The sequence below is a fragment of the Melozone crissalis genome, unplaced genomic scaffold (assembly GCF_028551555.1).
Source record: "Melozone crissalis strain CALT ecotype California unplaced genomic scaffold, PUWL_Pcris_2 ptg000063l_1, whole genome shotgun sequence".
Classification (NCBI taxonomy): Eukaryota; Metazoa; Chordata; class Aves; order Passeriformes; family Passerellidae; genus Melozone; species Melozone crissalis.
In genome coordinates this window covers 11,171,096-11,196,525 of record NW_026535841.1, presented here as the reverse complement: position 1 = coordinate 11,196,525, position 25,430 = coordinate 11,171,096, and the positions used below count along the sequence as shown (strand labels likewise).

General features: G+C 50.2%; 3 protein-coding genes across 4 annotated transcripts; 1 reads left to right on the top strand and 2 right to left on the bottom strand.

Annotated features, from left to right (window-relative positions):
- The first annotated feature begins 22 nt into the window (after window positions 1–22).
- Window positions 23–12,322, top strand: ANKRD13A (ankyrin repeat domain 13A). Of its 2 annotated transcripts, XM_054288788.1 has the most exons (16): window positions 332–409; window positions 1,801–1,854; window positions 2,403–2,535; window positions 2,654–2,778; window positions 3,222–3,267; window positions 3,888–4,031; window positions 4,417–4,612; window positions 5,190–5,256; window positions 6,197–6,278; window positions 6,947–7,005; window positions 7,615–7,751; window positions 8,048–8,205; window positions 8,615–8,719; window positions 8,899–9,050; window positions 9,259–9,323; window positions 10,103–12,322. In XM_054288788.1, the coding sequence occupies exons 2-16, from the start codon at window positions 1,846–1,848 to the stop codon at window positions 10,299–10,301; spliced, it is 1,677 nt and encodes a 558-aa protein (XP_054144763.1). In that variant the 5' UTR covers window positions 332–409; window positions 1,801–1,845; the 3' UTR covers window positions 10,302–12,322. The 2 variants fall into 2 exon arrangements, with proteins under 2 accessions (XP_054144762.1, XP_054144763.1); XM_054288787.1 differs by lacking the exon at window positions 1,801–1,854 and having other exon boundaries at window positions 23–409.
- A 2,266-nt stretch (window positions 12,323–14,588) lies between these two features.
- On the bottom strand, window positions 14,589–15,053 carry CUNH12orf76 (chromosome unknown C12orf76 homolog). Its single transcript, XM_054288790.1, has 2 exons — window positions 14,940–15,053; window positions 14,589–14,835 (listed from the first exon to the last, which is right to left on the bottom strand). The coding sequence occupies exons 1-2, from the start codon at window positions 15,037–15,039 to the stop codon at window positions 14,750–14,752; spliced, it is 186 nt and encodes a 61-aa protein (XP_054144765.1). The 5' UTR covers window positions 15,040–15,053; the 3' UTR covers window positions 14,589–14,749.
- A 986-nt stretch (window positions 15,054–16,039) lies between these two features.
- LOC128945025 (sodium-dependent serotonin transporter-like) lies at window positions 16,040–24,169 on the bottom strand. Its single transcript, XM_054288578.1, has 13 exons — window positions 23,995–24,169; window positions 22,135–22,269; window positions 21,827–22,046; window positions 21,552–21,690; window positions 21,212–21,346; window positions 20,043–20,146; window positions 19,580–19,707; window positions 19,387–19,499; window positions 19,060–19,191; window positions 18,873–18,972; window positions 18,544–18,644; window positions 16,672–16,839; window positions 16,040–16,120 (listed from the first exon to the last, which is right to left on the bottom strand). The coding sequence occupies exons 1-13, from the start codon at window positions 24,167–24,169 to the stop codon at window positions 16,040–16,042; spliced, it is 1,731 nt and encodes a 576-aa protein (XP_054144553.1).
- Between the last annotated feature and the right edge of the window lie 1,261 nt (window positions 24,170–25,430).

The following is a 25,430-nucleotide window of genomic DNA, read 5'->3' as shown; positions in this document are numbered from 1 at the left end:
CCCTCGGCAGTGAGGCGCTGCCAGGAGCACCAGGAGCAGGGGAGACCCTCGGGAGCGGCGCTGAGGGGCTCCGGGAGGAAACCCTCGGGAGTAGCGGAGACCCCCGCGGTGGGGTTTGCATGGGGCTCCCCTTGGAGAGGGGTGAACGGTTCCTAAGGGGTTGTGGCTCTCACACACACACACACCTGGGCCAGGTGGGTGCCAGCAGAGAGCAGAAGCTGAAGGGGTCAAGGCTTGAGTAACCTGCGGTCTGCAGCACCCAGAGAGGGAAGAGTGAGGGGCCCCGGCTGCCCCTCCGCAGGTGCGTGCCGGGATGAGCTCCCCTGGCGGGGCCAGCAGCGCCTTCCCCCTGCACGTCCTGGTGTGGAACAACGACTACAGGCGGCTGGACGAGGAGCTGCAGGAGCAGGTAAAGGGGGCTGGGGGCTGCTGGCCCTCGCTGTGCCAGGGAAAAGCACCCTGGTGGTGCTGCCAGGAGCTTGAGGGATCACTGCATTTCGTTACCTGTTTATTTGTGGTGTGGGAGTGATGTAAAAAGATGTAGGAATATATTTTTATTTCAGGTACTAACATATCCTATCTGTTGGCTTCCTATCTGTAAAGCTTTGCTGTGAGCATTCCAGTGCAGCTGTGGAGTAGCTAAAGAAGAGCGGCTGTGGTGGACGTTAATTTATTTATTAAAGCAATAAATAGTGTTTATCTTAACGGGAAGTCAATGTGCAGCAAAAGTGGCTGGTGCTGCTGGACATCAAACCAGCCCCCACCTTGCTGAGCACCATCCTATAGATTTGTTGCTGCCCAAGACTGAGGGCAGAGTTTTTATATTGGTTGGAATGTTTTCAGCATCTCTGGTTAAAAAAAAAATAAAAATGGATCATTGTTCCGTGCTGGAGAGTAGAAAACACAAAGCTGTCCCCTCTCTGGGACACGATGACGTAAGGAAATGGCCTGAAAGCTGCAGCAGAGCTCGAGCAGCAAAAATCCTTCTGGCTGAGCTGCTGTGGAAAAGCTCGGACATGGGCTAGAGTGAGGTACAGTTAATAAGCAGAGCTGATTAATTAATCATACCTGACACCACAAGTACGTGAGCCCAGCCCAGCTGTGCCACCTCCTGACTGTCACCTGCAGCTCTAACGGTGCACCTGACTTACTAATTCCTGCTCAGAGCATGTTCCTGCCCTGGTTTGGGAGAATCTTTGGAATGCACTCACTTTTTATCTAATTCATGTCACCTTCTGCATTAACCAAAACCTTTAACCTCACTGGCACGTTGCTGTGTGTTTATTTCTGACACCTGTGAGAGCTTGTGGTTAAACAGGGATCACTCAGCAGCTCCCACCTGTGGAGTGCTGCTTCCTCCCTCCATCCCCTGTGGAAACCAGCAGTGTGTGAAGATGGATGTGTCTCTTACTTCCTTTACCTGCTTTTAAACACCTTTTTATTCCTTTTTTTTTTAAGTATTCCAAAGATCTTTTTCCCCCTGCTTCTTTGGGATGAGCTTCCTGCTGCGGGGAGGGATCAAAGGCATGTCCCAGCTGCAGCTGGGGTGGCAAACGGGGTTGGGCATGTGGGGACCAGGAAACAGCAACAAACTCAGTGGGGAGGGACCCTTGGAGCTCTTTGGAGCTGCATGAGGTGGAGGAGCAAATTAATTAATGTTCCACCCCAGAAGATGCTTTAAAGAGAAGCTTTCCCACTCTCTGTGAGATATTTCTGACTTGAAGCTGTCAGATAACGCTGTTAACGTGCATAATAACCTTCCTTTCTCATTCTGCTATTGACTTTCCCCTTTTCCTTTAGTTGTAGATGCTCTTCTGTTTCAAATCTCTAAGCTAATAGTGAAAAATGTGTAAGGTATGAGTATGTTGTGCTTGCATGTTTTGGATATTTGTGCCTGTGTAGTTTATTTTTTATTTTCAGTGACTTGTAGAGAATGCCCTCACTCCTCATTGTGCTGTGTGTGCTTTGTGAAACACCATCTGCTTCCGTCCTTTCCAAAAGTGCTGTCCAAAAGCTGTGTTGTGTGCCCTGTTGTCTTTTTTTTCCTGTTTTCTCCCCGTTTTGTTGTACAGTTTAACCCCTCTGTGGGGTCTCAGGCTGTCTGTGGGGTGATGCACACGGATGAGAGCCCCCATCTCCTCCTGAGCCTTCTGGGGGGAGACAGAAAGAGAATTGAAAAGCACCAGCAAGAACTCCTGTCCTCCAGATTTTGTGTCATTTCCTAGGCCCTGTTCTGCTTCTCCTTTTATTTCTGTGGGGAAGCAAGCCAGCCTTGCAGAGGGGCAGTGCAGGAGAGTTTGGGAGCAGATCCATGGGAATGGCAGGGAATGCTGGCTCCTGGGTCAGCCCTGTGTCTGTGCAGGCTCTGATGAGCTCTGTTCCTCTCTCCTGGGCACTGGCAGGACGTTGACCAGCGGGACCCTCGGGGCAGGACCTTGCTGCACTTGGCTGTTTCCTTGGGTTACATCGAGTCTGCCAAGGTCCTCCTGCAGCACAAGGCGGATGTGACCAAGGAGAATGCACAGGGATGGACGGGTAAGGACAGCCTGGGGAACAACCTGGGGTGCTTTTCTATAAGCAGCAGATGTTCTGTGTTTTTATGGGGAGTTTTGGGCAGCAAAGTGACACAAGGCTGTGGTTGGGTTTCTTTCAGTTTTGCACGAGGCTGTGAGCACAGGGGATCCAGAGATGGTGCAGCTGATCCTGCAGCATCGGGATTACCAGCAGACCTCCATGACCCTTGGAGGAGTTCCTGAGTTACTGCAGAAAATTAATGAGGTAATTATTTATTGTAAACTCTCACTCCAGACTCAAATCACTGCTTGAATTCTCATTCAAGTTGTTCAGTTAAGTGAACTATTGCAATCAGCTGGGCAATTGTGTTTTGTTCCAACCTGCATATTCCATAGTGTTGAGGGATACAGAGGCTTTTTCTTGGCTTTTTTTAAATCCTTTGCATGTGCTCAAACATTGGAGGCTGAATGTTGAAGGCATTACTGCCACTCCAGTAGAACGAGGAAGAACAGCTCCCCAGAAAGCAGCAGGGGCAGGGCAGTGCCTGCTGTTGCTACTTTCAATTTCAGTTTTAGCATTTGCTAATCATTTCTCCAGTTCTGCTCTCCTTTTTTTTTTTTTTCCTTTTTCTAAAATGTTCACAGGAAATGCTGCAATGAATGTCAAACTATTCCATGAGGTACTCATCTGATGTTTTCCTTCTGCAGACTCCTGACTTTTATGTGGAAATGAAATGGGAGTTCACCAGCTGGGGTAAGAATCCTGCTCCTTGTTACCGGTTCCAAGCTGTAAAAATGAGTTACAAAAGTCCCACAACACAGGCAGGGAAATATCCACTCCACGGAATCCTCCTCTCCTCCATCTCTAAATGACCTCTTATGCTTTTGTTGCACAATTATTCTTTGTTTCCTGTGTGGTTGGTTGGTTAGTTTTTGGTAGTGGAGAATTTAGCTGTTGTTGCAGTTGCTGAGGACTTTTCTTGGGTTTTTTTTTACCTGTCCTTGGCCATGTGATCATGTGTTATCTATGGATGCACTGGTTGTTTGGGAAGTACCTGCTTTTCCTTGAAAAGAATGAACACTAGGCCTCACAGCTGACTGAATATTTCAAATATCAAACTATTAGACTGCCAGGCATGGGGTTTATGCCATTTCACACCCTTCAGTCTGAACAAATACCTTCCTCCTTTTCACATTCATCTTTAAATTACGCTACTTTTATGCTAAGCTGGTTGTTCTTAAATCTAAAGAGGATCAGTATCTCCCTTCCTCTGGAGTGAGCAATCCTGGGCTGGAGTTCATTCCCTCTGTGCTGCACCTTTGCTCATTTTCCCTTTCCATTTCCCCATTTCCCCATTTCTCCCTCTGTGGCAGTGCCCCTGGTTTCCAGGGTGTGCCCGAGCGACGTGTGCCGCATCTGGAAGAGCCGGGCCAAGCTGCGCGTGGACATCACCCTGCTGGGCTTTGAGAACATGAGCTGGGAGAGGGGCAGGAGGACTGTCATCTTCAAGGGAGAAGGTAAAGAGTTCACCTGTCTGCACCACTCACCCCCAAATACTGTGTGAGCAAATCCTGATTTTACACCAAAAAGGCCTCTTGTGTTTTATGAAGGTTTTATGCTTGTTTGTGTCTCATAGAGATATTGTTTTATGATGGTGTAACTTCTTTGCTTTGAGTAAATCTGAGGTAAAAATTTGGTGATGGGGTAAAATGTCAGTATTTTACTGTTTCACTCCTTCTTTTCTGCTGCCCTACATATAAAAAATCATTTTAGTTCCATCTCCAAGTTTGATCCCAGCTGAATGCAGAAACAGCTGGGTTTGATACACGATATACCCCCAGCGCTTCACCCTGGAACACTTGCTGAGTTTTTTTACTTGAAACATTCCTTTTCTTCCACCAGACTCTGGTGGCTGGGCAGAGCTCATTGAGATCAACCACGATGACAAGTTTGTGACAACAGAGAGGTTTGAGATCTCCCAGCACATGAAACGTTTGACTCTGGGATCCATGACGCCCAAGAGGAAAGATGTGGAGAGGCGCCTCACATCCCCAATCATCAGCACGTGCCTTGATACCAAAAACATTGCTTTTGAAAGGTGAGACAGGGAGTTTCTCTTAGCAAATAAGCATTTTGATGTTATGTCTGAAAAAAGCTTTAATTACAAGCTCACAAAAGTTTTGGTAATTAAAACTTTTAGGGCTAGGTCTGAAATTAATTTAAGCTTCATAAATCACTAGATGAAGAAATATGGTTTGGTCAAATTGCCAATATTGCTTAGCAAAAAGTTCCAAGTTGAAAGAAATCATTGGAAGAAAACTTCTAGTTTTTCATATTAGTGGGATACAATCATTAAGGTTGGAAAAGGCCTCCAGGATTGAGTCAATTGCTCACTGCAAATTTGCATTTCACACAAATCCATGTGCTGGAACTGATGGACAAGAACTTGGATTTGGTACCAAATAAGTCAACTCTCACATGAATACTTTAAGTAAATATGCACAGTGTGTCTTTTAACAGACACATTTGTCTTTCTTCATGACTACACCTGTTTATCCAGGTATCTGGGATTAATAACCTGTCAAATGTTCTTTAAAATGAGATTTAGAAGAACCAGCTGGGGGTTGTATAAAAATGCAGCTGTGTAGACACTTGTGGTGTTCCCTTTTTGTCAGAACCACATCTGGATTCTGGGTATGGAGGACAGAAAAATCAGAAGGTGTCAATGGTTATGAAGCCAAGGTAAAGCCTGTTCTGTTCTTCTGACAGATCTTGCAGCAAGTTGGATTCTGGCTGTGCTTTTTCTGTATTTCCTGACTATTTCAGGTCTTGAAATTCCTATTGGGACATTGATTGTGTTGCCAGCAGAATTGGGCTGTTCCTGGAGGAACCTCCAGGCTTGTGGGAGGGATGGAGCCACGTGCAAGAATGTCCCCACGGGGATCAGAGAGGGGAGAGGAGGGACAGGAGATTCAGCAGAGCTGCCTGCGGTCCTTCCCTTCCAAGGGCTGCACTTAACTCACACCTGAACACTGCCATTGTTTCAGTGGGTGAAAGTTGAGGAATACAATAATAATAATAATAATAATAATAATAATAATAATAATGATAATATGATAATAACAGCACTGCAAAGGACCAGCAGCCATGAGTGGATCATGAATTCATGAACTGCTTAGAATGGTTCCTCCTGACACTGGTTCTGACCTCTGTTTCACCTCAGTGAAATATTTTTCAAGGTGGTTGTGCAACCTTACTGTGGCAGGAATTTAGATTCAGAATCACAAGATTTAATTTCCCTGATTCTGTGTTTACTCCAGGTTTGGGAATTGGTGCAATAAATTACATTTTATAATTTAATTCACCAGAAGAGTAAGTGCTGAGTAGCTTTTACATTTATCTGAAGGTTTTCCTGATAAGACTGCAGGGTTGTTCAGCTGGACAGAGGGTTCATTAGTGTTCCCAAACTGTTACTAAATATAATTTCTGAGGTCTTATAACTAATTCTGATTTGAAATAGTGTTCTCTGACTTTCCTTTTCCATTCCCTCTTAAAATCTCTTGGAAATGCCTGTCTGGTGTTGAGGTTGGTTCAGTTAGTTTTGTGTACATGATGTTTTACTGGGGAACTCTTTTTTTAACCTGTGATGTTGCTTGGTTTTTGTCCCTGTGTTTTTTGTAAGGTCTACACAGCAAACAACGTGAACGTGATCACACGGATCAGAACAGAGCATTTGACAGAAGAGGAGAAGAGGAGATATAAAGGTATCTTCACCACAGGAAAATTAGGAATAAATACAAATCTCCCTTTGGCTGTCTGACACCTCCTTTGTGTCTGAAGAACTGGGCAGGCAAACAAGGAAATTCTCTTCTTGCTGACTTTGCCCTGCTTTTCTTTGACATGTTCTGTGTCTGAGGCAGCTCATTATTTCACTCTTAACCTACAAATGAACCTGGTTTTATCCCAGCTGTATTTAGAGGGAATAAAAACCCTTCAAACCTGTTGAAAGTTTGCTGACAGTTTTAAAAGGCTGCTCAGGAATGTATTCCTGCCCTTACTTCACTTTGGCCATGGGTACAAGATTCACAGAGGCTTTGTTTGCTTGGAATTTTTGTTTTGGTCTGCTAATTTCTTCTGGTATTTGAATTAGAATAAAGGGTGACCAGCCAGTAACTTTATATGGAAATTCTCCTACCCTGAGGTGCTGGGAGTCATAAAGGTGTTTGCTAATCATAGAAACCACTGAAAATCTGTGCTCTGTTCTGTGTGTTGTACCTGTTTTGGACTATCAGCTGTGGGTCCTGGGCTTGCCTGGTAAAGCTCACAGGAGATCTGAACAACTTCCCTTTGGGTGGGAAGCCTGGCCTGAGTGCCATTTTTACAACTAATTAATGCTAATTGCTGTTTTTGTTTCCCCTCCTGTTACCTGAAGCTGATAGGAGCCCTCTGGAATCATTCCTGGGGACAGTGGAGCATGAATGTGGTGCTCAGGTGAGTGTCTGATGTCAGCACAGGTCACTGTGCCAGGAGAGTTCCTGGGGAGTGGAGTCACCTCTTGTTTCCTTAGCTTGGCAGCAGTTTTCATTATGAGGTTTTCATTTGCCCTGAGGGTGTTTCTGTTTGGTTGGAAATAAATGAACTTTGAGATCCCAACCCAAACCATTCCATGATTCCATGTGGCTTTAGAAGCTCCCTTGCTTCTAAACTCCTAAAGAACAGTGGATAATGGGTTTGCTGGCTCTCTGTCAGGATGGCATTGCACATTTACAGGGATTTAGAGATTTTGGGTTCAAATCCTCCATCCAAGTTTTGACTTTAGTAAAGGATTTGGAGCCTGGAAATGCTGTGGCTCATGTGTGTGTTTCTAGTTGGTTTCCAGCTTTAAAGTGTCTAAGATTTTTTCTATCTATCTAAAAATTTGGAGATTTTTAACCTCAGTAAAACAGAATAAAACCTCAGTCTAATAACAGCTGGTGTTTATGGCTGTGTGTCACTGAAATAGGGAAGGAGTTACTTCACAAAGGGCAAATTAAAAGTTTCTTGTATTAACCACTGTTCATTACTTTTTGGGTTGTTTTTTTTTCCTCTCTTTCCTTCTAGAGTACATCCAGAACTACGGAATATGCTGCAACCAACAATCCCACTGCTATTACTCTGGAGGAATACTTCAACCCAGAGTTTGATTTGAAAGGCAGAGACATAGGAAGACCAAAGGAAGTCACTGTTAGAACACAGAAGTGAGAAATACCATTTTAACTATTTCTAGTTTGTCTCTTCCCAGTTATCTAATCCCTGGAAACCATTTTTGCAAATATCCAGTGTGGTTTTTCTGCCAGTTTTCACAATTAATTAGAAGAGAGATCTTGAAGTATTCAGCTATAATATATTTTTAATTCCACTGAGTCAAAACAAACATTTGGGCTGGTGCTGTAACTTGTTAGTAACCTCCTGTCACTGCCCAGCTGCCTGTTTTGCTTTACATCTATTCCTAAACTGTGAATTTAGGATGTTTTTATCCTACTTTTTCTTTAAGATTTAAAGCAACCCTGTGGATGAGTGAAGAGTTCCCCTTGTCTCTTATGGAACAAGTCACTCCAATCATTGACCTGATGGCCAGAACCAGTGCTCATTTTGCCAGACTTAGGGATTTCATCACTCTGGAATTTCCACCAGGATTTCCTGTCAAAATTGGTAACATTTAGCAATTTTTATTGTAACCTTGTCCATTTTTTTCCCTTTGGTTTTGTAATGTATTGTGTACAAAAAACCACAGTGGCTTTTTAGTTGTCTCACTGCTACCTAAAACATTGTTTTGTACATCTGGAGTCAATCCAGAAATATCATTTTAAAGACAATGTAATTTGTGTGAGAATGAGCTGTTGCCAGCCCCTTTCCTCTTAGCTTCAGTGCCTTAAACTTGGCAAATGTTATTTTAAAATAAGAGATTTAGAGAGAGATTGAGCTAAAAAAATAATAAAATAATACATAACTAAAGCCATCTTATTGGTGAGTTTAGTTCCTCTGTGCTTTGTCATTACAGGAAGCTGTTGTGGAAGCAAATAATTGTTCTCATTTTGACAGAAATCTTGTACTCTTACAGAAATTCCCCTGTTCCATGTGCTGAATGCTCGAATTACTTTTGAAAATGTCAACAGCTGCAGGACAGCTGAGAGACCCTCTCCTGGAGGTGCACAGAGTGATGCAGGTAAGGAAATCCCACCTTTTTTACATCCCTGTCCCTCAGGGAGAAGCTGAACTGCAGGGAATGGAACAGGAGGAGCTGCAAGGTGCAAAAACATTCATCAGAATTTTGAGTTACAACTTGTTGCAAACAGGGCACAACTAAAAGGCCAACGCGTTTTTAACTTCATTTACCTTCTGTAGGTGCTAATTTTGAGGTTGACCAGTCAGTGTTTGAGATCCCCAAGTCCTACCACGTCCAGGATGATGGCAGGAACATCCACGTGCAGGATGAGGATAATGAGATCATGCAGTTTGCCATCCAGCAGAGCCTGTTGGAATCTGGTGCAAATAAAGTAAGTGCTGGGGTCTGTACTGTGGCAGCTTGGGCAAGGACTGTGCAGAAAGAGCTGGAGGAAACCAGTGTAGGATCAGTTTTTCTACTTTAGAAGATGAAAATAATGTATTTGAAAGAAGAGATAAAGGTGGTTTAAGGGTTGCTTTCAGTGAGTTGCTCTGCAGATCTGATAACTGCTGTGGAATTGTCTCTCTGCCCATCTCTAGGAATTGGAGATGCTTTCCAATGGAGCAGTTGCATATTCCTCAGACTTCAGCATGCAGTATCAGAAGTAAGTTTTTTTTCCACATCAAACCTTGCAGTGACAGAGCAAAACTACCCCCAGCAGTGCCATGGAGCAATTTGGCTTTTTTTTTTTTTAATATAGATGAGCAAATGCACAAAACTCGAGGTTTCTTATTGTGCTTCTTCCAACTTTTCTAAAAAAACAAGAACTCCAACCTGGGCCTCCCTGGTTTATGTTCTGTAGTTCTTTCCAGCTGTGAGGCTGGTCTGTGCACACAGCAGATTCTTTGCCCAACATACAAACCCAGTCCTCCTCTTCTGCTCTTAAAATTCTGAATTTGGTCCCTCTCCATTGAGTCTTTGGTTATTAGAGGCTGCACACTTCAAGGCAGATCTTTCTTTTCAAAATCCTTATGTAATCCTTAAAAACATAGATTTAATGGACACCTAAAAATGGGCTCTGGTGTCTGTGGAGTCTTCCTGCAGTTAAGTGCAAAGAAACCAAGAACGGAATCTTCTGGCTTCTTCTATGCATGAAAAATCCTTTAAACCAGGTAAGGATGCTTTTAGAGGCCCATTGAAAATACAACTGTTGGTATCTATGAACCAAAACTGTTGGTATCTATGAATTCAAAGGAATCCCTGTTTGTCATTGGGAATTTTACAGGTGTTGGAGCAGCTGCTCTCATATCCTCAAACTGTTTTCTCCCCTCTGGAGGAGATTTTCAGATTTGTGAATCTAAAAAGTTGCCAGGAAGGATCATTGCAAAGAATATGAGTCAGGCTCTGTCTCTTTAACTTCTGAGAGTTGTTCTTTTCCATCAGGGCACTTCAGGAGAGCTTTCTGTCAAGATCAGGGACCTCCCACAGCAGCACCTCCAGTGAAGCCTCCAGCTTTGAGAAGGACTTGCAGCTTGCCATGGAATTGTCAGTCAGGGAGCAGGAGGAGCAGGAGAAGCAGCGTCAGGAGCAGGAGGACGCAGAGCTTCAGCAAGTTTTACAGCTCTCTCTTGTGGAAAAGTAACTCCTAAGTGACCTCCTGAAGCGGGGATGACCAAATCTGTGTCAAACTGGAGATTGTCAGAGCTGTCAGTCTGAAGACCACTCCTGGATTGCTTAAGGAAACGTTTTGCTGCCTTCTAAGTTGGCATCAGCTGCAAAAAGCTGATTTATTTTTGTTTGGGGGAGTTGTAGATCACAGGACTCCACATCTGGCTCCCCAGCCATGCAGTCTTAGCTTTGAAGGAAATGTTTTTATCTAAACTTATTTATTGAAGAGCAGATGGAAATTTTGCTTTGCATCAGGATGTAGGATTGCAGTAAAGCTTGAAAGCCTGATTTATGGGGAGTTCAGGAGGGAAACTTCATTACTTACCAAAGAAATGCTCATCTGCTTCATTATTTTTTAATAATTCAAAGCCATTGCCTGTTTTTCCAGCTGTTTCATGGGAGAGCATCTCCCTGCCTCTACACACACTGTAGTTCTTCATGCTGACAGATGGTTTCTGTTAGTTTTGTTTAGATATGGTTATCTCTCCTCCAGTTATTGAGATTTTTGGCTTAAGAGGGATAATTTTATACTTGAACAGCTCATCCAAGCTCCAGATTAAACTAGTGCTTTCTGAAAAAAGGACAAACCAAGTAGCCAGTAACATTTTAGATGCTGAAATGGGACCATCTGTCCAGCACAGCAGCAATTTCTGCAGTGATTCCAAACCAGCTCTTTCCCCTGCTCAGAGGGCAGCAAGAAATTAAGGCATAGATAGATACAGGTGCTTCTTTGGGATCTCTTGGTGTGCATGGCTGAGTGTGGGTGCTAAATGCAGCCAGGAAAAGAATTCAGGGGAGATTTTCATGTGTCCTTATTGGAGGAGAAGTTTCATTCTGCAAGGGAAACGTGTGTTGCTTTTTAAAACCCCAGCTCTTGTCCTTCATGTGAATACATCTATTTTTTTACCTGAATATTTTTATTGATTTTAAACCAAACCACTAGGCCTACACTCATCCAACTGGTCTTGTAACGATTCCTAGGTCTGTTTTAACCAGCTTTCCTCAGGTTTTTGGCCATGCAGGATCTTTGTAGCTCTTTTATCTGCACTCCTCTCAGTGTTTACAGTACTCACACTGTGACTCTCAAGTGCACTCCACAGGTACACGGTGAACAGCCACAGGAAAGCCTTACACTTGTTAAATGTGAGCAATATCCCTCTGCTCTGCCTGCCAGGGCTGGAGGAACCTTTGGTACAGCTGCTCTGAGCTTGCTCCTAACACTGCTGCTGTTCCTCAGGCTGAACAGGGCACTTCTGGGTGACCAACTATTAATTAACCAATGTAAAATCACTCTAAAATGGACTTGATCATAACCAGTGGGGCAGTTGGAAGCCTATTTTAAACTAATAATCCATTGTTTTACATAGGAGATGAATACAATTCCTTCAGTGTACACTAGGACTGGCCTCTCCACACTGGGTTTGTTCTCTGGCACAACTTGCATCCCTGAAAACAGCTGCTGGAATGGGGACTGTCCTGCACAGGGGCTGGGTTGGGATTTCTTTCTTTGCAAAAGGGGATTCCTGTGACTGTCACAGCTGGGAGAAGGGAGATCTCATGTTGAGCTCCTGGCAGGGTGGGAGGCAGGAGATGGAGCTGTGGGCATTCCTCCAGTGGGAATAAAGAGTGCTGTTGCCTTCACAAACCCTGCCTGGCATTGCCTGTCTTCTGCTAAGCTTTTCAAAGGTTACAAGAGGGGTAAAAATAGCATTTTTTCAAGCTGACTTGTTCTGGTTTTATATTTAAACTAAAGAACATTGAGCACTTTCAGTTGAAGTTTTGTTACACTCCTGCTTCTTAGTCTGGGACTGTAAAATAAATTGGATTAGCTTTGGTTTTTTTTTTTTTTTTTTTTGCTTGCTTTGACATTTGTATCATTCCAGCTAAAACTAGAAGGCCCTGCTTCCCTCAGCCAGGTGCTGCTTCTCTTACAGCCTGACTTAACCCTTTCAGTGTAAGATGGACGTGCTCTGTGTGCTGGAAGAAAAACCAAAGGTACTGCCCATTACACCACACACAGGTATTTTTTCTCACTGTATTTGGAGTATTTTTTTTTCCTATTAATTATCTTTTTGTACATTAAAGTGACATTATCATCTGTGAAACTCTCCAAGGTAGTTCTGGCTTTTGGACATTTTCAACGAAATTTTGAGTCTCCCTGTCTTGAAAAGGGGGGATCGGTACAACACAGAAGTTAAGGCAGTGAAAAGCAGGAAATCCTATTAATTTCTCTCTGCAGCTTCTTGTAAGAGAGGAGCAGAGGGTTCTGAGTGGGTTTAATATTAAGGTCAAGACTGTTGTGTAAACAGAGTCCAACCTCTCTCTGAGGCAGCTTGAGGCTGATGTAGGAAAGAGAAGCTCAGAGTTACAAACACCTGTAGCTTCTTCTAAAACTATAACCAGCTTTAAAAGTTCTTTAATTTGATGCTGCTAGTTCCTGAAAGCAAGACTGTGTGGGTTTTTTTTGTGCTTTTAACCCCATTTCAAAGCTTTTTACATCAGCAATTCATGATTTTGTTTATTTGGAAACCCTTCTTCCACTGCTTTGGCTGAGTTTGGATTCATAGCTGAGCTGCTGGAAACTGCACAGCCTTTGTAGGAAGTGCTTCCATTGTGCTGTTAAAGGGCTCCTTGCTGACAAACATCCATGGAAACATTCCCCCAGCCCTGCCATCCTCTTCCCTGGCTTTCCCCAGCACTGCCATCCCACTAAAAACAAAGTAGGAGCCATGAGGGGACCAGAGGTGCGAACCAGGACAGCCTCACCCCTTTCCAGCCCAGTTAATAACAAACAGCACAGCCATTGAATAAATAAGAGCCTGGATTGTTTACTGAGCGTTTTATTTGTACAAAGAGGCATAGCAGGGAGTGAGGAATGAGAGCAAACAGGAATTCTGCTCCTGGGAATGCAGAGCTGGGGCTGGGAGCTTCACCATCCACCCCCACGAGCAGCAGGCCAGGCTTCACAGAGGTGAAGGAGCAAGGAAAATCAGGAGCACAGGAATCAAAAGAAGGAGCAGAAAGCAATAGAAAGAACAGTGCTGCCTTGCTGCCTCACTCTTGGATTAACAACTCCATCTGCTCGAGGCCAGGCTCACTGTGTCATTTCTCAAAACAAAGAAAATCCCTGTTCAATGCCAGCACTCGGTGGCCTTGAAACAGAACAGAAAACACCTCAGAGGCAGCACGAGGGCTTGAGAACAGGTCAACAACAATTGTTCTGGAAGTTACATTTTAAAACTCTAAATAAATTACTAAGCAAAACACCCCTATGTTAAATATTAAAGTAATAATTAGTAAAATCCAGTTGCTACTTGTAGCAGTGCAAAACAAAATAGCAGCATTCGTATGGAAGTGGGATTCAGTGTAAACACTTGTTACTGAAACTGCACAAAATGGGTCTGGCTGGAGCTGAAACTCTTCCAGAGCATCTGCCTGGCTTGCAGACCTTTGGAGGCTCCTCTTTGCAGGAGGACAGTGACCAGCACATGCTGGAACCCCTCACCTGCACCCCAGTTCCCAGCAGGTTCAGCAGGGCTGGTTTGATGGGAGGTTATCTGGGGCTTTTCAGCCAGGAGTTAAAGCAAATAACGTTGGGAATGAGAAGCCTGGCTTGGGAAAAACTACACCAGGATCAGATCACGCATCAGTGGCAGGAATGGGCCAGGCCCTCCACCCACTGCTGGCTGGCTCACTGAGCTTTTACCTTTGGAGTATTTTTGAACGGGACCTTAAAGCTCATCCTCTTCTGACAGGGACACCCCCCCACTACCCCAGCTTGCTCCAAGCCCCGTCCAACCCCCAGGACCCGGCGTTCAAACAAGGACCTGAATTAATCAGAAAGCAAAAAGCAGACGCGGTGTGACCGAGCACGTGGAGCTGCTCCTCGCACAATGCCGCCAGTCTCGCCCTGTCCTTGTGCCAACCGAGGCCCCGGGTCCCTGCACGGCCCGGGGATGCTCTGGAGCACACGGCGTGGGATCAGCCTCGCCAAAACGCGGGGATTTGGGAGGTTTTGCTCAGCCCCTGCTCCGAGACAGGCGGGATCGCTGCGGACACACCCCAGGAGCTCCAGGAGTCTTTGCTGAGGAAGAGGATGATTTCCAGCACCCCGCCAGAGCACTGCTGGAAGCCACATCACGATGGAGCCACGGGATACAGCACGGGCAGAGACGGGGGAAAAGCCGCGATCGCATCCTCAGCGCATCCCCGGGAGCGGACGGGAGAACCGGGCGGGACCGGAGCAGCGGCGGCACGGTGGGAACCGGAGCGGAGAACCTGCTGGGTCCGGAGCAGAGCCGGGACGGCGGGAACCAGACGGGAGAACCGGCAGGGCTGAAGCGATGCTGGGATGGCGGATTCCAGGCGGGAGAACCGGGTGGGATGCAGCATTCTCTGGATGCCCCGGCGGGTCCCGCTCCGCTACCGCCGCCGGACGGGCCGGTACACACAGATGGCCATGAGGATGATGGTGAGCAGCAGAGCGCTGAGGATGCTGCCCAGCAGCACTGCGGCGGCAAGAGAGAGAACATTAATCCAACACTCCCCGAGCATCTCCCGAGCCCCCGGCCGGGTCGTGGCGGGGCCGTCCCCGGTGCCCCCCGCTCCTCACCCAGGTTCTGGTGCTGCAGCACAGCGTAGGGCCGGCTGCGCTCCGCCGGGCCCGGCGACAGCGGGGACAGCGCCCAGCCCCGCGCCGCCGCCAGCCCCATCGCGCCGCGACACCTCGGACCCGCCGGGCTTTGTGCGCCGGCACCGGCCCTGCCCCTTCCTGCCGCCCGCCCCGCCCCGGCACCGGCCTTCCGGGGGAGCGGGGCCATGGAACGGGAACCGGGAACGACACCGGGAGCGGCACCGGGAGCGCTGCGCCCGGGGCAGACCCGCGCATCCCTGCACCCCGTGGGCATCCTCTGCCCCCCAGCCCCGTGTGTCCCCCGAACCCCATGTGTCCCCCAAAGCCCCCGCTGTCACCACTGTGGGTTCTTCCCGGTGTTTTAAGGTCCCCAAACCCCGAGGAGCGGTGATGCTGCTCTGGGAGTGATGGGATTAAGAAGCCGCGGCAGGTGGCTGATTGATACGGCCCAGGGATGTCTCACCCCGAGCCAGGGTTTGGGTTTAAAATGAGATATATTGGGGTTTTTCCCTCTTTAAATGCCTGTTCCCTGCATCCCCCCAAAATGGGGCGGAAAGAGGCACCGACCTGCCCAGCTTCAGCAGCACCGGGGACTCACCCCCGGGCTCGGTCAGATTTTGGATGTTTTTAGCAGGACAAAGTGTGTCTGGACAGCGACAGCACCCCATGGACAACGATAGCCCCCCTGTCCCCCAACCCAGGCTCTGAGCCCCGCACGGCGCTCCACGAACACTGCGAGCTCCAGCTCCTCTCCCTCCCCTCATCTCCGAGCATCACCGTCACCTTTATTTTCCAAACACTCACGGCACAGCTACAGACACGCAGGGGGAACCTCGGAGCCAGGCAATTGCTCCATCCGCTCCGTGAGCTGGGGTTCTCCCCCCTCCCCGGGTGTTTGTCCCCCAGGGGCCGCAGCGCTGCTCCCGTTCTCCCTGCCGTGGTTTCCTCCGTGCCAGCAGCGAGAACGGGCTCTGCCCCGCCGGGGATGCTCGTGGAGATGCCAGGTCCGGTCCGTGGTGAGGAGCTGCCCCTCTCTGGGTGCCAAGGAGGGAGCCCGAGGTGTCCCCGTGTCCCCCTCGCTACAGGACGGGGTTCATGCCCACCCCCTCTGCCTGGGGGGCTCGCAGGAGCTTCTCGGGCCGGATGCAGACGGCGAGGCGCTGATGGAGAGATAAAACACAGCGCGTTTCCCTCCTCTGAGCCCTCCCCAGGGCGTTAAATCCCGGTGGGATTGAATTGCCGCTTAACAAAGATGCTGAGGATGTGTCACAGACATTTTTTATGAAAAATCCTTTCTTAGGATTTTTTCTTTCTGAGAAGCTGAGAGGCCTCAGGAACAAAATGTAAACAATGGTGATCTGCTGCTGTGGAATGCAACAGGTAGATCTGTGATTGGTCTCTTGTGGTTGTTTCTAATTAATGGCCAATCACAGCCCAGCTGGCTCGAACAGAGCCCGAGCCACAAACCTTTGTTATCATTCTTTGCTATTCTATTCTTAGCTAGCCTTCTGATGAAATCCTTTCTTCTATTCTTTTAGTATAGTTTTCATGTAATATATATCATAAAATAATAAATCAAGCCTTCTGAAACATGGAGTCTCTTCCCTCATCCTCAGACCCCTGTGAACACCATCACAAGGATGCATCAACCAGCCCAGCTCCCCAATGGGGTCCTTACCCACCCAGGAGCCCTGGGATTGTCACTCCTGACCTGCTTGAGGGACCCTGGAGTCCAGACGAGCTTGTACACCATGTACAGGGGGATGCAGATGAAGGAGGATGCCCCGATGAGGAATCCCACGGAGATGCTCCACTCGGGGTACTGGTACTCAAAGAGGGTCAGGGGAGGCTGCTCCAGGAGGGAGCTGATGACAATGAACTGAAACGAGCAGAGCCACAGGGGCCTCCAGTCCTGTGAGCAGTTTGGGCCCCTCACACCAAGACAGACATGTCCAGGGAATGGAACAGAGCTGGGGAAGGGGCTGGAGCAGCTGAGGGAGCTGGAAAGGGGCTCAGCCTGGAGAAAAGGGGGCTCAGGAAGGATTTCCTGTCTCCCCACAACTCCCTGATAGGAGGGTGCAGCCAGATGGGAGTTGGGCTCTGCTTCCAGGGAACAAGGGACAGAACCAGTGGAAATGGCCTCAGGTTGTGCCAGGTTATGTTGGACATCAGGAAAAATATCCTCACCAAAAGGGCTGACCAGCCCAGGGCAGTGGTGGAGTCCCCATCCCTGGAGGGCTTTAGCAGATGTGTGGATGTGGCCCTCGGGGACCTGGGTTAGTGGTGGCCTTGGCAGTGCTGGGTAAAGCTTGAACTCTTTGATCTTAGAGGGCTTTTCCAACCTAAATAATTCCCTGATCTCCCCAGCCCTGGCACTGATGGCAGCTCACCCCACATGTTATCAGTGTCACACATTTTTCATCTTTTATGAAAAATCCTTTCCTTACGATTTTTCCTCCTGAGAAGCTGAGAGGCTTCAGGAACAAAATGAAAACAATGATTATCTGCTGCTGTGGAATGCAGCAGGTGCATCTGTGATTGGTCCATCTTGGTTGTTTCTAATTAATGGCCAATCACAGTCAGCTGGCTCAGGCTCTCTGAGACACAAGCCTTTGTTATTCATTCTTTCTTTTTCTATTCTTAGCCAGCCTTCTGATGAAATCCTTTCTTCTATTCTTTTAGTATAGCTTTAATATATCATTTTAATATAATATATATCATAAAATAATAAATCAAGCCTTCTGAACCATGGAGTCAGATCCTTATCTCTTCCCTCATCCTCAGACCCCTGTGAACACCGTCACATTATCGGGGTACAGGGATGGAACCAGATGATCTTTAAGGTCCCTTCCAACCCAAACCATTCTGAATTTCCATGATTCTCTGAGCACCCTCCACATCCTGCTGCTCCCCCTGTCACCCCAAATCCCATCCAGCATGGACATCACAGGGACATCTCCCCGGCTGCCTCCCTGGCTGGGTGAGGGTTGGGAGCTCTGTCTGACAATGCCTGCGAGGGCTGCTCAGCCCCGTGCTGAAACAAAACCCTGTGCTGCGTGTGCTTTGATGATAACACTCCTCTCTTAATAACCAGGGCAGAGTGCTTAGAGCCATAATTAATCCTCACAAGGCCTCTTCTCCTGCAGATCCGGTGAGATCAGACCCCTGTGCCGACGGCAGCCTTTGAAGTGCCCTGGGAGCTGGCGTTTCAAAGGGATGGATCCAGCCCAGCACGGGGGACATGGACCCATGGCCAGCCCTGCCAGGGGTGCTGAGTGCTGGGAGGGTGAGGCAAAGCTGAGCTGGCACCTGTGTGAGCACCTGGAGCTGTGGAAAAGGCTGGAAAATGAACTTCCAGCTCCCTTTCCTGGTGTGGTGCTGGGGATGTGGGCACTGTGGCTGGAGCAGCAGCATGGGGAGGGCTGGTGTGAGGTCCCACAGCCCTGTTTGCTCTCCTGGCAGCTTGTGTGGGTGAGAGGGGAGTTATCCATGGCACGGGGAGCTGGGCAGCAGAGGGGAGAGGCTGCAGGGTGTCCAGAGGAACAGCAATGACCTTGTCCACAATTTGGCCATGGGTACTCACCGCCAGCAAGGCTGGGCTGATGGCGACCCAGCACAGCTTCCAGAAGAGCCCTGGGGTGAAGCCCAGCATGGCTTTGACATCGTGGGAGAACCTCTGGATCCCTGCCAGAGGAGAGAGCCCTCAGAGCCCCGGGATCCTGCTGGGGATGTGGGGTCAGGGGTATCCACATGGACACAACTGCTTCCATCCCATCCCTCTGCTCCCATCCCAGCCCGGCCAGGACCCCCAGCCAGGACACAGTGCCCGGGATTTACTCACCTGTGCAGGGCCACACACCCCTGTAGGTGCCCACAGAGTGTTTTCCATGACAGAGGAATGCAGTTTCTTACCATAAAACCAGGAGACAGCGATGGTTTCCAGCAGCACCACTGCCAGGATGGAGCAGCCAGCACCAAACTCTTCCAGCAGCTTCACCACGTAGGCTCCCCCCTGGAGCAGCAGGGGGAGGCTGCAGAGCCCATGGGGTGAAGGAGGGGATGTGGGGGGCCAGGGCAGGGTGGTGCCAGGGGGACTCACGTAGGTGAGGGTGCTGAGGGAGCCCAGGAAGCAGACGGTGATGAGCCCGAGGACGAAGAGCTCCCGTCGCCCTGCCAGGACCTGGGGGTACTCGTCCATCACGGCCGTGATCACGGCCTCCAAGCCTCCAAACTGCAAAGGAATGCTGGTGTGGGGTGGGAAAATGGGGTGTGGGGACAGCCCTGCTCTCCACGAAAATCTGCATGGCAGAGTGGGGATGTCCCATCCCATCCCATCCCATCCCATGGCCATAAACTCCCCTTCCACCCCATGGGACATGGCCACCCTGGTCCCTGCTGGGGACACAGCTGGGCTGTCCCCTCCTACCGTGCTGTCCAGCCCCAGGGTGATCATCATCAGGAAGAAGATGATGGCGAAGAAGGTGGATCCCACCATGTTGGCAATTGCTTCAGGGTAGGTGATGAAGAGGAGGCTGGGCCCTGGGAGGGGACACTGGCTTGGTTGGCTGCTCCCTGGCACAGCCCTGGGCGTGGGAAGAGGCTGAAGGAGGGAGGAGAACCTTTATCTCTGGCCACATCCTCCACCTCCACGTCCCGCATCTCGGCCATGTAGCCCAGCACGGTGAAGATGACGAAGCCCGAGAGGAAGCTGGTGAGGCAGTTCACTGCACTGGTGACCAGGGCATCCCTGGGGGGCAGAAAAGAGGCAGAGACCCCACTCCAGGTCAGCCCTCACCCTGCCCCAGCTGCCCTGGCCTTGCCCCACTCCAGTTCCCTCTCCGGGCCCATCACACCAGAGCCTTCAGTGAAATGGGGAAAGATGCCCAGGCTGCAGCCAGGGGGGACCAGGAGCTGTTGGGATGTGGCAGAGGGGACCAGAAGCTGTTGGGATGTGGTAGAGGGGACCAGGATCTATTGGGATGTGGCACAAGGGACCAGGATCTGTTGGGATATGGCACAAGGAACCAGGAGCTGCCACAATTTGCCTCCACTGTATCTGTGCCCCCTGGGATGGACCCTCACCGGTAGCAGTTGTTGTGGAAATGGTTGTAACTGGCCAGAGCAAGGAGGACTCCAAATCCAGGGCCCAAGGAGAAGAAAATCTGCGCAGCAGCGTCCACCCAGACCTGGAGGGAGAAACAGCAGGAGGGTGGGCAGGGTAGGAGGTCCTTGGGGCTGGGATGGAGCTGGGAGGTGCCCCACAAAACCAACAGCATGGACACCCCATGTGCTGAGAGTGTCCAGAGAGGAGAGTCCAGAGCTCCTCTCCTGCCTGCCCCGTGCCCCCAGGAGATGTCCTGGGCCCTGAGGAGCTGCTGTGGCAGGGAGTGAGCTCATTCCCACCCTGGACACCCAGCAGTGTCACCCTTGAAGCAGGGATGGATGGATGGATGGATGGATGGATGGATGGATGGATGGATGGATGGAGGGGAGCCCCGAGCCTGCCGTGCCCACTCCTGCCTGGCACATTCAGCGCTGGCAGCCCTCATTACCTTTAATGAGAATTCTCAAGTGCTGCCTGGTAATTACCCACAGAAAGCCCATTGTCAGCCCAGGGGGGAGCAGAGCACAAACAAAACCGGCCAGAATGAGATGGGTGATTCAATTACGGATTTACATTTCCAAGGGCCTGCCCAGGGCACCGTTTCTGTGGGAACAAGGGCCCCATTGCCCTGTGGTGGGGCCAGACCCGTGGGCAGGGCTGGGTGGGTGTCCTGGGGAGGGGTCCTGGGTGCTGCCATGCCCAGATGGGTGGGTGGGTGTGTGTGATGGTGTTCACAGGGGTCATGAAATGAGGGGAGAGACGAGGATCTGACTCCATGTTTCAGAAGGCTTGATTTAGTATTTTATGACATATATTATATTAAAACTATACTAAAAGAATAGAAGAAAGGATTTCTTCAGAAGGCTAGCTAAGAATAGAATAAGAAGGAATGATAACAAAGGTTTGTGGCTCGGACTCTCTGTCCAAGCCAGCTGACTGTGATTGGCCATTAATTAGAAACAACCAACATGGGCCAATCAAAGATTCACCCGTTGCATTCCACAGTAGCAGATAATCAATGTTTGCATTTTGGTCCTGAGGCCTCTCAGCTTCTCAGGAGGAAAAATCTTAAAGAAAGGATTTTTCATGAAGGATGTCTGTGACAGGGGGGCTCTGGAGGGCTGTGGGTGCTCCCACCCTCACTCACCTCGGTGCTCAGCAGCTTGCCCCAGTCTGGGCGCAGGTAGAACACAACTCCTCTCCAGGCTCCGGGCAGGGTGGCCCCTCGGATGAGCAGGATGAGCAGGACCACGTAGGGCAGCGTGGCTGTCACCCACACCACCTGGAGGGGAGGCACTGTCACCCTGTGTCACCACTGACCACCCAAACCCTGCGTTGGGCTCGCTCAGGGCGGCCTCAGGGACAGGGGATGAGGAGGAGGTGACATTCCCCTCTTGGGGAAGGCAAGATCCTACCAGGTGAGGGGTCCCTCCTACCAGGTGAGGGGTCTCTCCTGCCCTGGCAGGGCAGTGCTGGAGCTCTCTCACCTTCCCAGAGGTTTTCACCCCTTTCCAGAGGCTGAAGTAGACGATGGCGAAGATGAGGAAGAGGCAGAGGAGCAGCTGCCAGCGGATCCCCCCGATGTCGTACAGACCCCCGGATTTCTGGATCTCCAGCACCTTCCTCCTGCAGGATGGGATCCCCGGGGCTGGGAGCAGGCTCAGCTCCAGGCTGGCAGTCCCTGAGCTCCTCAGGAGCATCCCCACCTCAGAAACCCCTCAGGGATGTGCCCAGCTCACACCACCCCCATCCTTGCACTCACGTGTAAAACTCCTCGGCGGGGGACCTGGAGAAGTTGGTCCAGGTCACGTTGCTCTTCCCAAAGTAGTTGGTGCAGGCAGGGGTGTTCCAGGGGTTGTCACAGCTTGCCCAGGGCAGGGTGCCCGAGAAGGACGAGTAGAAGTAGTAGAGAGCCCAGGCGATGATGGTGTTGTAGTAGAAGGAGACGTAGAGGCCGATGATGCAGATGGCAAAGCCGATGCCTGGGAGAAGCAGGATCGGGATCAGCTTTGGGACACAAACTGGGGACCTGCTGGGGCTCAGGGTGTCACCCCAGCTGGGGTGTCTCACCTTTAAAGATGGGGCAGATGCGCTTCCAGATGGGGATGGCGCCTGTCCTGTGGAACTGCCCCAGGGCCAGCTCCATGTAGAAGAGGGGCACCCCCCCAAAAACGGCCATCAGCGTGTAGGGGATGAGGAAGGCTCCTGCAAGGGGGGGAGCAGAGCAGGGTGAGCACCAGGGGACCGTGGCATTGTCACCTCCCTCCCTCCTGGCACTGCCCCAGCAGGTCTGGATGCGTTTGTGAGAAAATTTGGAGATTTTCTGGTCAGAGGAGCTCAGAGATGTGAGACCTGCTTGGAGTTCCAGCTTTCTGTGCTCTCAGCCCTTGCTGGGGAGGCACCATTTGGCCAGGATGGAGCAAAGAGCCACACAAACCATTGGGGCACAGGGGAGGGGACACCCAGCACCCCTCAGGTCTGGCAGAGTTTTGGAGGAAAATCTGACTGAATGTGCACAGCCACCCCAAGACACATCATTAGCGCTGTAACCTGCATTATTCATTACATCCTCGTTTTTACTGGGGCTACACTTGTGCCCCATGGAGATTTTGGGAGTGGAACTGCTCTCTGAGTTCTGCTGGGATTAGTTAATTTAGGAGCCCCCACGGCTCCTCCCTGTGACAGATGTGAGTGTGGTGCACCCCAACATTCCCAATATCCCCAAAACCCCCACGATCTCCAGCATCCCTGGTATCCCCAGCACCCCCAGAATCCCCAATGACCTCCCAGTCACCTCCAGTATCCCAAATATCCCCAGCACCCTCCTGCACCCCCCCTGGCAGGGCTGGCCCAACAGGACCAGGTGTTTTCAGTGTTTTCCTTCCAAGCAGAGCCCGAATTGTGGGTGAGCCCAGTGCTCCCCCTCCACGGGACTGTGCTCCCCCAGAGCTGCTCCCTGAACTCCTCACCCTCCCATGTGTGTGGGGCAGGTGGAAACCTCCCACCCGAGCCACAGGCACGCAGAGGGGCTCAGCTCTGCTCCCAATCCCACAGGAGCAGCTCACAAATAACTCTGTTTCAACGTGGGCACCTGGGATCCACGGTTTTGCCTTGAGTATGGAACTAATTACCTCTTTCTAATTTTCCCAAGCAGTGGAGGATGCTCCCCCTGAAAGCCAACTTTGGCAATTAAATCCGCTGCGCTTTCCCAAACAGCACAAAATCCTCATCCCTCCTTTTTCATTTCCATGTGAGGGGGGTTTCTATCCTGCTCCATTCCCAGCAATTTATTTAGGTGTCTTTTACGGAAGGGTTTTTTTTCCTTTTGTGGTGTTTTTCTGTGTCTTTGCCTCCCACTGATCCCTCAAAGCTGGGGCTGATAGTGATATCCTGCACTGCCAGCCAGGATCCACAGCAGGAGGGTGGGATGCTCACGAGGATGATTTTAAACCAGGAGCAGCTTCCCAGAGTCCCAAAATCATGAATTGTGTGAACTTCCCAGCCCAAATGTATGGATTTTTATCCTTTTTTGCAGTTTGGACCATGCTAATTTTCCCTTTGTGATCCTAGAGCTGCTAACGCACCTCTAACCCCACTGGGGAAGGAGGGGAACACCAGGAATGGAGGGAAAGATGAGGAATAGAGGGAAAGACCAGGAATGGGGGGAAAGACCAGGAAAGGAGGAAAGGACCCCAGGGAAGGAGGATGGAGGGAGCGGAGGAGGATTTTGAATGAAGAAAGACACAAACAGAAAAGAGACAGATGGAGAAGTTGGGTCGGTCTTTAAACCGCCCTGTCTGAAGTGGAGCAGCTGCAAACAAAGAAGGAGAAGAAACAGTGAATCTTTCAGGGTGGGAAAGATGGAAAACGAGGAAAAAAGGCATCTTTTCTCCAAAAAGGAGACTTGAATAAGCCCAGTGGTGTCCTTACCCCCTCCGTTCTGGTAGCAGATGTAAGGGAACCGCCAGACGTTGCCCAGATCGACGGCGAATCCCACGACGGAGAGGAGGAAATCCATCTTTTTGCTCCACTTGTCCCTGGGGTGGGCCTGGGGGTTCGGGGCTGCAGGGCTGGCAGGGGGACGCAGGCAGGGCTGCTCTGCCATGCTGCCACCCCGGCAAATCCTGCAGGATTCAGGCTGGGTAACTTGGGGAGGATTTCTGCGTGCGGCTGATGACAGCTCCGAGGAGGGGAGGGTCAGGCTGACTGCGCTTCCCCACCTCCCGCTGGAAACCCACGGCACGGAGAGCAGGGAACAGAGCCGTGCTCTGATCAAAGGGAGCCGGGGAGGGCAGCCCCCGAGCCTGGGGACCAGCCTGACCCTGCAGGATCGGTATTATCCTACAGGGACCAGCCTGACCCTGCAGGGGCCGGCATTATCCAACAGGGACCAGCCTGATCCTGCAGGGATCGGTATTATCCAACAGGGACCAGCCTGACCCTGCAGGATCGGTGTTATCCTACAGGAACCAATCTGACCCTGCAGGGACCACCATTATCCCACAGGGACCAGCCTGACCCTGCAGGGACTGGAAAATCCCACAGGGACCAGCCTGACCCTGCAGGGACCAGCATCAACCCATGGGGACCCTGCAGGGATCAGCATTATCCTACAGGGACCAGTCTGACCCTGCAGGAACTGGAAAATCCCACAGGGACCAGTCTGACCCTGCAGAGACCAGCATCATCCCATAGAGACCAGCCTGACCCTGCAGGGACCGACATTATCCCATGGGGACCAGCCTGACCCAACAGAGACCAGCATCACCTCATGGGGCACCCTGCAGGGACAAGCATCATCCCACAGGGACCAGCCTGACCCTGCAGACCGACATTTTCCCATGGGGACCAGCCTGACCCTGCAGGAACTGGAAAATCCCACAGAGACCAGCCTGATCCTGCAGGGACCAGCATCACCTCATGGAGACCCTGCAGGGACCAGCCTGACCCTGCAGACCGACATTATCCCATGGGGACCAGCCTGACCCTGCAGGAACTGGAAAATCCCACAGAGACCAGCCTGACCCTGCAGGGACCAGCATCACCTCATGGGGACCCTGCAGGGACCGGCATTATCCTATAGGGACCAGCCCAACCCTGCAGGGACCAGCACCACCTCACCTTGTGTGAATAAGCATCACCCCGTGGGTGCCACCCAGGGGAGGGGATTCCAGCTCAGTTTTTGGGGCTGAGGTGGTAAAACGGGACTGTGTTTCCTCCTGACAGATCCTTATTTCTCTCTCCACGGTGTGTTTTGCTAAGGAGGTGACATGGATGCTGGCAGGGGAAATTCGGGAATCGTGGGGTGGTTTGGGATGGGAGGGACCTTTAAAGGTCATCTCATCCATCTGGGCTCGACAGGTCTC